At 40.5% G+C, this 15,955-nt stretch overlaps 1 protein-coding gene across 1 annotated transcript; it reads right to left on the minus strand.

Moving 5' to 3' along the window:
- Positions 1-9: 9 nt before the first annotated feature.
- Positions 10-15,951, minus strand: PDSS1 (decaprenyl diphosphate synthase subunit 1). The gene is made up of 11 exons (XM_007420749.3): positions 15,653-15,951; positions 12,276-12,340; positions 8,874-9,003; positions 8,618-8,748; positions 6,574-6,715; positions 5,100-5,211; positions 4,897-5,006; positions 3,362-3,442; positions 3,088-3,201; positions 1,863-1,943; positions 10-555 (listed from the first exon to the last, which is right to left on the minus strand). The coding sequence occupies exons 1-11, from the start codon at positions 15,815-15,817 to the stop codon at positions 415-417; spliced, it is 1,272 nt and encodes a 423-aa protein (XP_007420811.2). The 5' UTR covers positions 15,818-15,951; the 3' UTR covers positions 10-414.
- Positions 15,952-15,955: the final 4 nt, after the last annotated feature.

A 15,955-nucleotide genomic window follows, 5' to 3' on the forward strand; every position in this document is an offset into this window, starting at 1 on the left:
CTTTAATTTTCTGGGTGCTCTGAAATTCTAACAGGCAATTCAATCATTCAAGGAGTTGGTTATAGTCCCAGCACATACGAGGAATTGCAGAAATAATTTAATACACTGATTGCATTTTATTGTTTGTGGCCTTCAGCGTTAATAGTGAACAGTGTAAACAAATGTCCACACAAAACCAGAAACCTCTTCATTGAAAACACAGGTACCAAATGCTGCTACCAATTTAACAGACTGATTGTGTTTCACTGTTGTGTAAGGCTTCCTTCAATAAAAGCATTTCATAAGCCTAGTTACTTAACTAGGATAACTTTTTTAAAAATGGAAATGCCACCAGAAGCAAGCCAAGATGTTCTGAAACAGTTTAGGCACAGTCTGGTAAAATAGCTGCCAAAATCACCAGGAGGAAGAAGAGGATCACTTGTCTCGCGACAAGACAATTTCTGCCAGCTGCATAAGGGCATCTCTTTCTGGAGATGGTCTAAGCTTGCCAATCTCCTTCACTGCTTCATGGCAATAACGTTGGGCGAGGTAGGTTGTCTGCTGTATGCCACCGCTCTAAATATAGACCAAAATATTAGAGGAGTTAGTGAACCATACAAAGCTGCTACTTTTCCATTTTGCAATTGGTTTTGTGAGACTTTAGCTGACTCATTTTTAGAACTGCATTTTATAGCCCTGTTCCATACAGCTTCAAGGTAAAAACAGACTTAAACTACTTTGAAATGTTCCCTATCTCCACGCTCTTTGTAATACAGTCTGGATGCCATGAGTTATGAAAATGTTCCCTGACCCTTAAACAACACCCAACATGGGTGGGCAGCTGGGGAATTCTCGACCACATATCTTAAAGTTGCCAAGTTTGAAAAACACTGTGTTAGATGCATATCCCTCCAAGAGCTAAAGGCAACTTATATGGGAGGTAAATATATATCTCCCTTCACTTTATTCCCATATAACAATCCTTTGAACAAGACTGGGCTAAGAGAAAATGACTCGCCCATAGTCACCCCATGAACTTTAATGGCTGAAGGTGGACTTGGACCTGGCCCTCCTATATCCTAGGCCAATCCTTAATCACTACATCACATCAGCTGTCCATGAACATTCCGATTCTTGAAGAGTTCTATACAGGAACTCACAAATACATTTGCTTGCAAAATAACATGATCCTATTAAATTATTTAATCTGTTTGTGCTAATGTATAATTAATTGTTGCAACATGAACATGGACTTACTACAGATGCTGTAACTTTAATCTTAGAATAACAGAACCAAACATACAGGATGTCAATGCCAGTATGGTGTGTTTTTCCTAACTATATTAAAAACATTTACAGGTAGTCCTTGCTTAACGACTGCCCTGTTTAGCGACCTTTCAAAGTTGTGACGGTACTGGAAAAGTAACTTTACAACTGGTCCTTGCACTTATGACTGTTGCAGCGTCCCCGCGGTCATGTGATAGACATTCAGACGCTTCGCAACTGGAGGGTATTTACGGCCATCACAGTGTCCTGTGGTCATGATTGCCATTTGTGTGCTTCACAGCCAGCTTCCGACAAGTAGAGTCAGTGGAGAAGCTGGCAGTAAAATTGCAAGTGACAGTCACATGTCTCACTTAATGACTGCAGGTGATTCACTTAATGACCACAGTGGAAGTGAGGTCTTAAGTCCATTGTGGTCATGTGATGTCTCGCTTAGCGATGGAGTTGCCGGTCCCAATTGTGGTTGTTAAGTGAGGACTAGCTGTACTTGAATCAATATCAATTAATGTTTGGTCTGCAAGTTAGAGTGAAATCATAAGAGTGTACCAAATGTCATTCTTTAGGAGCAGCTGCTGCTTTTAATGAAAGTTTTGTATTACCTGTAATACAAATTCCTGGGTACGTTGGACATCACCTGGGAAACTGAATCGCCTCATTATCATGGCATTAATCTCTGGGAACTAGAACAGGGAGAAGTATTATTGCCCCAACCTAGACAGTCCTTAGCATACTGATGCAATCCAAGTCCATGCCTGGCTCTATATGTGTCTTTTCCTAGCCTGTTTGATGCTTGCTTTCTCACAATACAGAATTCTATCAGAAGCAACCTCCCTGAAGTAACCTCTCAGCACATTCAGGACTCTCAAATGTAGGCGGCTTAACAATGCTTCAAGAGATAATACTATCTGACAGTGTTCTTAATTTGCAGGCAAACCAAGTTAAACTGAGTTGATGAGGTCAAAATGTCTATTTCATTTTAGTTCATTTCAAGGACTCAGAATGGATCATAATATATTAAGGAAAGAAATCGTCACTTCAAACACTAAATACAATGATAGATTCTATATGAGTTTGTGTGTGTGTCTATGAGAAATACTGATTGGCCCAAGGATCGGATAATATTGAAGAGCAGAATCTTCTTTCTTCTGGCACAATATAATCTGGCCAGGATTTGCAAGCTTTAGGATCCATCCCTATTGTATACAGTCAACAACTATTCAAATCTTTGCAGTCCCTTGAATTCAACCAGGTACTGGGCACAACAGAAAGGAAATGGCCATCGGTTTTATATTAGTTTGTGAGTTTTCATGTGAGATGCTGTTAATAGGAGTGAATGATTTAGCAAGGCAAGGACAAGTCAAATTGACTTCACATCCTGGGGTTTGACTGATTTTGGTTTAGTGTGTTATATGAACCCAGCCAATATAGTTTGTTTAACAAGGCATAGATAAACCACAGATTAACATGAAGGATAAACCCAACTTCTAACTTTGTAAAACATTGGGCACCTTCAAGCTATTCTTTCAATACAGACAGGCTTCTCCTACTCATTAACTTTAATGGTTCACAGTAACTAAACTGAACCCTGCCTTGTGTTAGTAATTCAAGTTAGGATAATAAGAAACCAATTTAAGGATTAGTATTATTTTAATAGCTATTGCTTCTGATTAGAAAAGTATCTCTGGAAGGCGCCTTTCATCAAGTACCTTCCTTTTTTTGTTTTTTCAAAGCATGTGTACACAACACTTTTAAATGTTAGCATGGATAAAATTCAACTAGAAATACAGCGCCTTGGGAAGACAGCAGAGATTTTTTTGTTCATACCTGCTGGCAAGCAAATAAGACAGGTCCAGTGGCTATTCCAAGTTTAAGGTCTGCTGCTGCTGGCTTTCCTAGCTGTTCAGTACATGATGTAAAATCCAGTACATCATCTATCAGCTACAATAAGCAAAGAACACACAATACAAAGCTCATGAGATATCCTTGCAAGAATCTAGTTAAATCATACTTGTATATATATTCCAAAACCGCTTTTTTTTTTAGCATTTCATTTTATTGGTGAAATCTGTTTTTTTAAGCCAGCATTCTGATGTATTACCTGAAATGCTATCCCAATGTTTTTCCCGTACTGATATGCAATCTCATGAACCTTTGGATCAGGACAGCCTAGGATAGAAACCTGAAAAGGAAAAAAGAACAGAAATCTTTGGTTATCTTCCATTATTTAGATGTGCAAACAGTGCACCAACAAGAGAGAGGCAGGCGTTATTAGCTTAGTTTAGTATTTCTGCTACCTCCCTGAAATAACGCAGGGCAAGGGCAAATTTGCAAATTACTTTCCCGCTAGCGTCTTATGGATATTAATAAGCACAAGAATCAAAGAGACTTCAAAGAATGCCATTAACCAAAATGCCAGGTATTACTCTGGCAGCCCCACAACTGTAAAGCCAATTCTTATTTACTCAGTCAAGTTATTTCCATAAGTTTAATTATCTGTCTTCTCTGAAACTGATGAAGCAGAAAACTAAGTTCAAAATAATTGTTTTGTGTTTGGAATTCAGGTCCCACCTTTTCATTACAGTTAGTGTACTGGGTAACTTGCTTACTTTTCTTTTAGCTTCATTGATTTGCTCTCTGGAAAATGAGCCAGAGCTATCGCTGCAGCTATTTTGGGAAGGGGAGTATTCCCATAGTACTGTTTTTTTCCACATGCCCACAAAAAACACTCAACATGTTAAAAAATTGAGTATCCTTGATTTAATAAAACATACTGGAATAACTGCAAGTAACATACTGGTCAACAGCAATGAAACAGAACTGCCAAAATGCTGGCAATAAATTACTGGAAGGATTCAGTTAGGCATTCTTTCTAAATAGCAGGAAATGGAGCCTTATATTCTGCAATATATAGCACCCAGGGTTACTCCTTTTTGGAAGCTTCCAGGGTTGCAAAATGGCATAAAGTCATTTACAGTCCTGGTTCATACAGCCCACCAAGCCATAATGTGGTTTGTTTTTATCACACTATGTTGTTTGTATCCTGCCATTATGACCTGCAAGCCATGGCTTATGGATGAGTATGTAATATTGGCCTAGCATATCTGGATTGCAAAAATAGATTGCATAAAACTGGATAAGAGTGCCTAACTCCAGAGCAACTCTGGGTAGCTTACATTATAAAGAACAAAAAAGACAGTAATAAACAGAAGAGTATACATATCTATATACATGGCAATAAAGAGATATAGAAGCCTCTAATTCCGCCATCTAGTAACTATACGGATGTTTGTACCTTCAGATACAGTACCCCTAGTATAGTATAAACTTAGCCAACTGCAGTGCATTCAACAAATTATAGTTTAACTTTTTGCATATCTCCCTTAGTTTTTCCTTACGTTGTGAAAATAACTGAAAGTCACAAAGTTATGGCTGGTCTCACATCTTTGAGACTAGCACACATCAGAAGGGTATACAATTTTTTAGCATCTCAATCTGGAAAAACTACCAGCAAATAAAATATAGGCCTTTTAGATTCATAAGCTAGCTGAAAAAAAGGGTCCAGCTTTCAAATCCCTAGTCTCTCTGTCCCCCACACATCAAGATAGATTAACAGGAAAGATGGAACGTACATACTGCTTTACAGGCGTGTGCTATAAGACTTGCAGTCTTCTTAAAAGTTTTTTCTAGGTAGTGAGCAAATCTCTCATTTTCATTTTCTTTGGAACCTAGCTGGAGAAATTCGCCTGTAAAAGGTAAAAAGATCAACAGTGTTACAAACTCATTGCCAAGGAAATGGAAACTCAGTTACTTCTAGGTAGATTGCTAAAAAGCCTTACCACGCACCAGATCTTCAATCACTTGCGTTATTACAGAAATAACAGTTGTGTTCCCAATACGTGCTAAAACTAAAGATGCTGCAGAAAGGATGAAATCACCAGCTAAGACTGCCTGGAAAAGAAGGATTAATTTAAAAATAAGCTCAATTTTACAACATCATTCAGTTTACAGATTTGTATACCATTTTTCTAATGCTTGCACATTAGTCAGAGAAGTTGCCAACAAATAAATCTAGAAGACAACATCAGAAACGCAATTACAGAGAACTGTACAAAGTGGATAGATCCTGTATCATCTGTTAATAGAGAAAAAAGTTAAGGTTTGATTTAGGAAAAAAGAGATAATTTTATATCTTTTTTCTTATTTATCTAAAATATTTTCCCTCCAGAATTACTAGAATAGGTTCGCCAGAATGATAAGAGGATGGGTGGTCAATGGCAGATTTGAACTTTATACCCCTGGAAATTTATCTGGTTCCTTTCTCTTAGGAAAGTTCAAGAACAAGGCTGAGTCAGTGCTATTCTCTTCCGCCAAGAGGTTGTTTCTTTGTACAGTGGTACCTCGGGATACGAACTTAATGCGTTCCGTGACTCTGGGCGTATTCCGAGTTGGTCGTAACCCGACGCAAATTTCCCCATAGGGTTCAATGTAAATCCAGTTAATCCGTTCTGCCCTCCGAATTTGGTCACACCCCGAAGCAAATTTTCCCATAAGGTTCAATGTAATTACCGTTAATCCGTTCTGGCGTCTGCGGACCACGTGTCAGGGGCGGGAGAACGGCCGGCCACGGCGGGAGAAAGGCCAGGCGCCGCGCAGCGGGAGAAAGGCCGGGCACCACACGGTGGGAGAATGGCCGCGGACCACGTATCGGGCGGAAAAATGGCCGTGGACCACGTGTCAGGGCGGAAAAATGACCGTACCCTGAGGCGGAGTTTGCACATCGAGGTAAATTTTTGCGGCCGGAGCTGGTCGTAACCCGAAAAGTTTATTAGTAGAGGCGTTCGTATCCCGAGGTACCACTGTATTAAACTATCATATCAGCAGCTATTAGCTGCATGTAGGTAAGGAGATGCACCCTTCTACATCTGTTTGCGGGAGACTGTGGTGTCAACTGCATATACGAAGCTCAGTTGCAACAGCTGGGCATCTAGAAAGGACTAGATTTGTCTTTTTTTTTACCTTCCTCCCTGAGCAAGTCCTTGTGATCTGGCTCCATCCCCAGCCCCTTGGGTTAGAAAGGGTGGTAAACCCCTTCTGGGCTATCAGCAATCCTCCTGGGATGCTTCAGTTGTTTAACTGATCATTGATTTTCTCTGGGTTCTCTTTTGGATGATATATTTTGTATTTTTCTTGTACTATATTGCTGCATTTTGTGCCATGCAGATTGAGGCGGCCAATAAAATAAATTAACCAATCAGTCAAGTAACATTCCCACATCAATAACACCTTCTACACTTAAGAAAGAATACTTACCTTCCTTTCCCCCCAGATTTGATTAACAGTAATTTTTCCTCTTCGTGAGTTGGCATCATCAATTACATCATCATGAACTAGACTAGCGGTATGGATCATTTCTGCAATTAATGCTATAGAGCGTTGGCTTGCCTGCACTTCTCTAGGATTAAGATGTGGGAAGAGGACAAGAAAAATGTAGCATGTCAACCCTGTTAGAATAGCTTGAACAATACAGAAAAAGACAAGTGCTATCAACTCAGATTCAAAAGTTCTAGAGACCATGCTGACAAATTCTTGCCATCTCGACTTACCTCTGTAATAATTCATAGCTTTTCCAAGGACATTCTTTGAACCTGCCCATCTGCCTTATCGACTGCCTTTCCATTCTTCTACTTCCCTCAACCTTGCCATACATAATCAGTTTTTCTTTATCAATTATTCACTTTCCCATCACATGCCAAATAGGCATGTTTCTGCTTGTTAATCTTCTATACAGTTTATTAACTTGCCCTGTATTCATGACGAATATTTTGGACTTCAGTGACTCTATAATGAAATTCATCTTTCAAATTTAATATAAAAGAGAAACTAGAATTAAATTTGAAAAATAAGTCAAGGCATAGTAGTGCAGGGAATGTACATAGTAAGAAATTCTTTTCTCTTATTCTAAATATTTGACCTGAGTCATCCTGTGAGAGACATACTCCATTAAATACAGGAAAGCTGAATGTCTGCTAAGTCTTAAGGTTGCTAAAATAAATGATTTTTAAAAAGGGATTTGAGAGCAATTTTACTGATGGATAGCTATCAGTGGAGCCAGTATGTTCCAATTACCAGACCTCAGGAGTGTTGAGATGCTTTTAATGAAAGCAGGCTAGACATCTTTATAATATATATTAGAAATTATGAAATATATAAACAAACATGGCTCTCTCCGTTGATCTAGTAGACCCTAGCAATCTAAATGTGATGGGATAGATTGCATGATTACAATATCTATGGTTCCATTCTATAAAGTAGAAACAAAACTCACATAATCATTGGCCAGCAAAGCTCCCAGGACATACAAATAAACTGGCACTACCCAGCCTTAAAGTTACATCTTTTACAGTCAAACATCATATTGTGGCAGCCTAAATTGTGAACAGCAGCCTATTCTGCCCCTTTCTTCAGGATCTTACACCTGTAACTTCACCCAGCATACTTAGAGTACATCTGCTGCCTCTTTAATACTAGATTTCATTCAGTCAAATATGGGTATATTTACAAACCAGGAGCAGCATCTTTCACACACTAGAATCCCAACTCTGTTGATTATTACTTCCATCGTTCTAGGATCTTTTATTATACCAATTACTTGATATAGACCTCACATCCATTTTATTCTGGGTAGTCCCAAAAATGAACCAATTAGTTTGTTTCAGCATCTTTATAAATAAGTAAATTATTTATAAAGTAAAGATGTAATTATCAGTAAATTACTAATGAAATCTGGGGAAGCTTCCTAAGAGAACTAATGAAAAGCAATAATTACGTTTTTGAATCGGCTAAACTAAGCTTCAATCTGCTTTTCTTTTGGACAATCAAATAAACCAGTGTCTGCTCATAAGTCAAAACATGTCCATTGTTTTCTTCATTCTGACACATCCAGAGAAAAGCCCCAAATCTTTGTCAAAGGGACTATAACTATGCTTGTGTTCAGGCAGCTTCTGTTTTTTTGGGCTAGGCACATCATCTAATTTGTCTGGTTTTGGGTTAGCATCTTGTATGAATGCAGTCAATGGTGGATTATTCAAAAATCACAGATAAGCAAACTGTGTTGAATGAGATGCATGAATTCACACTGCTGTAAGCTAAAGTAAACTCATTCATAAAGTAAAGTAAAGTAAACTCATTCATATTTTATACCATATCCTACATTCCCGCAGAGTTCTGAAGCATAAACGGAATAAATATTGACTGACTGCCCAGCTTTCTTATTGATAGTAAGTGAAATGTTTTGCTTTACTGCAGAAACAAACCTGAACTTTAATAACTTCAAAAATAAAGGTTAGATATTTACCCAGAACTGTTGTGATGAAAATTGCATGCTCTGGCCATTAGTGCCACAATGATTGGTCGAAAGGCCTTCCCTTTACCATCAAAGTAATATTCACACATTTCCTTAAATTCTGTAGTAGAAACCCGTAATTCCTGCAAAAAGCCAAACAAAGCCAGTTCTATAGCTGCAAATTTAGAGTGGCTTTATGGTAATAAAGTCCTATCTAAAGAGTGATCTATTAGAGCTCCTTACCACAGCTCACCAAAAATGTATTTACCTTTTTAATATCCTCATAGAGATTTTTCAAGTCTTTTCTTCCAAGTTTAAAAGGATCTTTATATTGTTCATCGCTAACCACTTTACCAAAGCAGTGAGTTTGCACTGTTGTATGTTGAAACCTGGCAAAACTTTTTGGGAAGAAAAAAAAATTAACATAATCCCTGTACTGAGGCAATCTTATCATCCCTGCCCAGAAGAGTAACTCTATTATTGCTACCCTGAATAACTGAATTTATAAAAGAAAAGATGTCAAAAGAAATACAAGTTTCTTCCAGCTTACCCACAAAGATGAAAAACATTATTCAGTCAATATTAAGAAGAAGGAAATGGATTTTCTAAAATCCTTAAGTCTGGAGTTCTTGGTTGGGTCTTGTATTTGCACTAAGAAGCCAGTTACAAGATCCAAGACCCTACAGAAGCAACTACTTTGCAATTTCACTATGCAACATGGATCTCTCTCCTTGTCCAAGTCTTGACCATGGTCAGGATAGAGACCCAAAACTACATCCAACAAAATTGTTAGTTTCTGAGTCTCACAGTCCTATTTTGTACTGCCTACATCATAGAAAAAGATGAGGTGTTTAGGCTCTATAAAGTTATCAAAAATTGAAGAAAAATAGTTTGGGCATTTTATTTAAATGTACTAACCCCTTAAGTTATTGTACCTTTTTGTGACATGCATATGGAGAATGAAGCAAGAGTTGTCATTTTGTATTGAAGAAAACAAGTGGGAAAAACAAGTACTACATTCTGTACATCAGTGTTGTCCAAACGTGGCCACTTTAAGATGAGTGGACTTCAACTCAGTATTGTTTTAATTGTATATATAGTACAGTGGGGCAAAAAAGTATTTAGTCAGCCACCAATTGTGCAAGTTCTCCCACTTAAAAAGATGAGAGAGGCCTGTAATTTTCATCATAGGTATACCTCAACTATGAGAGACAAAATGAGAAAAAAAATCCAGAAAATCACATTGTCTGATTTTTAAAGAATTTATTTGCAAATCATGGTGGAAAATAAGTATTTGGTCACCTACAAACAAGCAAGATGTCTGGCTCCTGTAACTACTTCTTTAAGAGGCTCCTCTGTCCTCCACTCGTTACCTGTAGTAATGGCACCTGTTTGACCTTGTTATCAGTATAAAAGATACCTGTCCACAACCTCAAACAGTCACACTCCAAACTCTACTATGGCTAAGATCAAAGAGCTGTTGAAGGACACAAGAAACAAAATTGTAGACCTGCACCAGGCTGGGAAGACTGAATCTGCAATAGGCAAGCAGCTTGGTGTGAAAAAATCAACTGTGGGAGCAATAATTAGAAAATGGAAGACATACAAGACCACTGATAGTGTCCCTTGATCTGGGGTTCCACGCAAGATCTCACCCCGTGGGGTCAAAATGATCACAAGAATGGTGAGCAAAAATCCCAGAACCACACGGGGGGGCCTAGTGAATGACCTGCAGAGAGCTGGGACCAAAGTAACAAAGGCTACCATCAGTAACACACTACGCCGCCAGGGACTCAAATCCTGCAGTGCCAGACGTGTCCCCCTGCTTAAGCCAGTACATGTCTGGGCCCGTCTGAAGTTTGCTAGAGAGCATTTGGATGATCCAGAAGAGGATTGGGAGAATGTCATATGGTCAGATGAAACCAAAGTAGAATGTCATATGGTCAGATGAAACCAAAGAAACTCCTCGTGTTTGGAGGAGAGAGAATGCTGAGTTGCATCCAAAGAACACCATACCTACTGTGAAGCATGGGGGTGGAAACATCATGCTTTGGGGCTGTTTTTCTGCAAAGGGACCAGGACGACTGATCCGTGTAAAAGAAAGAATGAATGAGGCCATGTATCGTGAGATTTTGAGTGAACACCTCCTTCCATCAGCAAGGGCATTGAAGATGAAACGTGGCTGGGTCTTTCAGCATGACAATGATCCCAAACACACCGCCTGGGCAACGAAGGAGTGGTTTCATAAGAAGCATTTCAAGGTCCTGGAGTGGCCTAGCCAGTCTCCAGATCTCAACCCCATGGAAAACCTTTGGAGGGAGTTGAAAGTCCGTGTTGCCCAGCGACAGCCCCAAAACATCACTGCTCTAGAGGAGATCTGCATGGAGGAATGGGCCAAAATACCAGGAACAGTGTGTGAAAACCTTGTGAAGACTTACACAAAACGTTTGACCTCTGTCATTGCCAACAAAGGATATATAACAAAGTATTGAGATGAACTTTTGATATTGACCAAATACTTATTTTCCACCATGATTTGCAGATAAATTCTTTAAAAATCAGACAATGTGATTTTCTGGATTTTCCCCCCCATTTTGTCTCTCATAGTTGAGGTATATCTATGATGAAAATTACAGGCCTCTCTCATCTTTTTAAGTGGGAGAACTTACACAATTGGTGGCTGACTAAATACTTTTTTGGCCCACTGTATGTATTTTATATATATTTATAGTTTTAATGTCTTTGTAACCTGCCCAGAGTCCCCTATTGTGGGGGAGATGGGCGGGGGGGGGGGAGAAATCCAATAAATAAATAAACTCCCAGAATTCTGGGAGTTGAAGTCCACTCATCTTAAAGTGGCCAAGTTTGGACAACACTGCTGTACACAGTCTTTTCCTTCCTCTAAAATAGCAATGCATGCAAAAATCTGCATGTTATATAAGATATGAAACTATTGTTACTTCTCCTACTTTATTAATTTCTTATGTTTGGTGATGCCTACTAACAACTGTATGTGATATGGCATCATTACCCATCACATTTCTTACTCCCCCAATAATGTGAAGGGGACATGGGTGGCAGAAAAACATTATGTTAGCTTCTCCAAGGTGATGCCTTCTTACTATGTCAGATTTCAACTCCTAGAACCTCTAACCAGCCAATCACCATGAAGTACCTTAGATTTCCTAACTTACATATACATTTACATATGCATAGCCATATCATACACACATATATATAGCCAAAATTACAAAAGATCACCAAATCTCACAAGATTTTGTCTTTCTCATCTACTATTTTGCAAAATTTCAGGCAAGGACACCACATTTCATACAATTTCCCCTGTGATTCTGGTCATTTTAATTTTTATTTAATTTGGAGTCCAATGGATGACAATGTTAGCTGTGGTGGCTTCAGGTGCTATATTACCAACCTGGCTTATATGGTGATCCTCAGAAGTTCTTTTATGGTGATTTAATGATTCATACTGAATGTTTAATTTGTGTAACTGCCACATGAGACAAGGAAAAAAAGACTAAAACCTAATGTTATAATGCATACAATTTAATATATCACTGTTGCATCCTTCATAGTCAAACTCTAAAAGATATTGAAGCTACCTACTTTAACATCACTATTTCTTATGATGTATTTAAGGCTTTCAACTTACCGCCAACATATACTATACATTTTTGGAAAGGATAGACACAGTCTTTCCCCTAGAAAACTAGATTTCTGTAGAAAGAAAAAAGAAAAAGAGTGGGTATTTATTTAAAATAAGATGGGCAGTGACAAATTTGATAAATAAATAAAAATAAATTAATAAAAATCTACATTTCAGAGAGCTATTTCATGCAGCCTTGAAATAGGGTTACAAAAGTTACTACAGGTAGTCCTTGACTTACAACAATTGGGACCAGAATTTCTGTTGCTAAGTGATGTGGTCGTAAAGCACAATGTCATGTGACAGCATCACTTAGTGATGACAATCCCAGCAGTCCCGGTTGCCATTGTAGTGCCAGGACTGCACAGATTAAGCAAGGACTTCACATGAACATGATGTGGGAAAAGGTGGGAGTCCCAGGCAAGCAGGCCAGCAGCTAAGAGCTGTACGTGACAGGTGAGAACTACGGGTGGGCGGGCAGATGCCACGGGCAGGTGCTACAGAGTGCAAGCAGGTGGATGCTGTGGGGGTGTGAAGAAGCGGCGGTAATGGGAGCAAATTGTGACATTCTGCCAGCTTCCTCATTGACTTTGCTTGTGGGAAGCTGGCAAGGAAGGTTGCAAATGGTGATCACATGACTGTAGAGTGCTGCAACCAACATAATTGTGAGCCAGTTACCAAACGCCCAAATCACGATCATGTGACTGGGGACACTGCAACAGTCACAACTTCAAGGACCACTTGCAAGTCCCCCTTGTTCAGCGCCACTATAACTTTGAACAGTCACTGAATGAGTGGTCATAACCTGAGGACTACCTGTAGTCTATCTACCCACACCCACCAAAAGCAGGCCCATTTACAAAACACCATCTGATCATTTTAAAAAATCATAAATAAGCAGCATAGTTACCTGTAACGAAGATTAGTTTTTCACCCAAATAATTATGTGTACATTGGGGAAGGAGGTTGTCTTTCACTTGCTAAGAATATATGATGGTGCAAATCACAAAAGAAAGTGGCTGTAATAAGGCATGACAGGAAGAGAGACTGCTTCAAGGGATGGAGACAAGCATGCTAGCCCTGTCCTCCAAATGTGAGGGGTGATGTTGGCTAAGTCTATGCAAGGCAGGAGGCAACATGATTCTCTTCTCTGAAGCAAAGAGGTAACACTATTTGCTTTGATGAAGCACTATCAGGTTTTCCTGATCAAAAATCAGGTTTTCCAACTGGTTTAGAGTTGCCATCACATTCAAGCTTCCCCTGTCTCCTACCTAGAGGCTTCTGTACAGGTACTGTGCTTGGGGTAAGCAGCGTTAGGCTGAGTGACACATCCTTCTGTACTTCTTGCCAAACCTGCTAAAGAAACTATGCTGAAGACGGGCTGTGAAGCAGGTCAGAGTCAAGGAACTTGGTCACTTTGCTCTTAAAAGCAAGGAGGCCACGTTGCTTTGTGAAACAGCTTTGAGGAAATATTTCACTTGGACTGTCAGTGAAGTGAAGCACTTCTTCAAAGATCTGTACAGTACTAGTCTCTGCAGTGAAAAACTTCTTCAATCCGTGGAAGTCCTCCACATGAAGACTCAGGAAAAATCAGGTTTTCCAACTGGTTTAGAGTTGCCATAGAGAGATTTTTCATTGCAAACACATGGAAAGAGAACAAGAGAGAATGAGGCTAGCTGGCTGAACAAGATTAGAAGTCCTAATTATACTCATCTGGAGTAAAGAGGTCAATGGGGCTTATTAAAGAGTTTGCATACATAGGCTTTTTGTGTCTGAAGCTCAGCAAACAAACAGCTCAACATGGATCTTTTTCCTTATATCCACTCTTGCAGAGATGTTGAGTAGCCAGAACCACTGAACACAACAGGGCTTAGTATGGAAAAAGCATATATAGATTTATGTTGCTACGCAGAGATTTCTGCAGTTTTTGTGTGTGTAAGCGGGTAGTTTCTGTGTGAGAATGCTTTCTATGAATATATGAAAATGCAGGGATCTACAACTGTATGTATACATACAAGTGGCCCACATGCACATATTTAGGGAGGAAAGTTCTCTGGATTTGTTTCAATGAGTTTTAGCAACAGTAGCAGACAAGGTAGGGAAGCATAATGAATTTCTTCCTTTTGGATAACCTTGCAAAAAATATTACTGGATTAAGTCTCTTCATTTTTTTTTATAACTCATGAACTCTTGTCTTACTTTCTCCTGCAGGATTTGTTTTAACAAGTCTTGTTAAAATGAGTTCTGATACCCAAGAATGAAATGCAGCAGGCTGAGCAAGAAAAACAACCGCACATTTCTTCTCTGATATCTCTATAAGGTATCTTTTTTGCTGCTGCTGCTGTTTAGGCTAATAACTTTTGTGGACTGATGAATGTGATAGAGAGAGACCAACTTTTCTCAACCTTGGGCCCATCAGATATGTTAGAGTTGCTGCTCTCCTAATAACAACAATTGCAAATTTGTTTTTGCAATTTTGCAACAACTGCAAAATAACAACAATTGCAAAATTGTCAATTGCAAAAGGCAGCTTTACTTGGAACTGCTTACATAATGTGATACCTGTAATATCATTAAACAACATCTACCTATCCTAGGTCCTTGGGAAGGACTTGATAGGTGGACAAAAATGCCAAATCCAGTCTAAGCATCTGGCTGACTGTGTGACCAACCATAATAAGAATACTTTTATCCCACCTTTTTATATATTTTTGCCAACTCAAGGTGACAAATATACCTAATACACCTGCCTCCCATTTACCAGCCAGCCCACTGAGAATGATGCCCACTGACAGACTGCCAAATGTTGTGGCAGTCCCCTCCCTAACAGGCTTATGCAACAGGAAATATTTTCTTTTCTCTTATTGGCTCTCTAACTGCTCTTCCTTCGCCCTTGTGCAAGTCTCAGTCATTACCCCCCGCCTGGTAATGCACCAGGCGACATCTCCCACCAGCTGCACCCCAACACCTTTGAAGGGCACCAGGCGGGCAATGCGGTTGGGTAACTTCCTTATTCATCTCGCCAGGCTTGGAAGACGCTTCCCTTTCCACGCCTCGGCTTCCCTTCCTTCCGTCGCCATTTCTTAAGAATGCCATTCCCACGAACGCCAAGGGACGCCGGAGCATGGCAGTCAGGGCATCAGGGCTGGCAAACGTCGCTTCAATCGCTCGTCCCAGCGGGAGCCATTGGTTTTCACGCTCTGGGCTCCCTCTGGAGCCTCCCCAAGGCGCCCTTCCCTACTGCCTCCCCCGCGACCTCGTGCGACCCCCTTCCTTCGCCCTCGCGCCCCGAATTAACCCCGGGAGCGGCGCCGGCGCCGGCGAGCGCGGCGCCCATTCATTCCCTCGTGACCTCCATTCGCCCCAAGCGCAGCGCTACTTACGGCCGCCTTCATCGCGGGCGCCGCCAGTTCCCCGGCAGCCTGCCTCTCAGCGCCGCCGCCGCCGCCAACCAAGCCCCAGCTCCGCAAACTGCTCAAGAGACCCGCCGCCCGGGACGAAGCGGAGCGTGAGCAGCAGCAACAGCGAGGCCAACACCAGAGCGCCATGGCCGCGTCCTCCGAATCAAACCAGGCCAGGCCGCCGCGCGTTGCCGCCGCCGCTGCTGCTCTAGAGGCGGCAATAGGCCCGCGCTCGCCTCGGTGCGGCGGCGACCCGGACGCGGAAACGCCGGCCCAGGGCGACGT

The sequence above is a fragment of the Python bivittatus genome, unplaced genomic scaffold, assembly GCF_059951505.1.
Source record: "Python bivittatus isolate LINGU-HERP-01145 unplaced genomic scaffold, Pbiv_v1 ctg000610_np1212, whole genome shotgun sequence".
Taxonomy (NCBI): Eukaryota; Metazoa; Chordata; class Lepidosauria; order Squamata; family Pythonidae; genus Python; species Python bivittatus.

Coding starts and splice junctions, on each gene's coding strand:
- PDSS1 (XM_007420749.3), bottom strand. CDS start 15,817: ATGGCGCTCTGGTGTTGGCCTCGCTGTTGCTGCTGCTCACGCTCCGCT. Junction 12,341..15,652: donor CGCCCGCGATGAAGGCGGCC/GTAAGTAGCGCT, acceptor TTCTTTCTACAG/AAATCTAGTTTTCTAGGGGA. Junction 8,749..8,873: donor TCTATGAGGATATTAAAAAG/GTAAATACATTT, acceptor GGCTTTTTGCAG/GAATTACGGGTTTCTACTAC.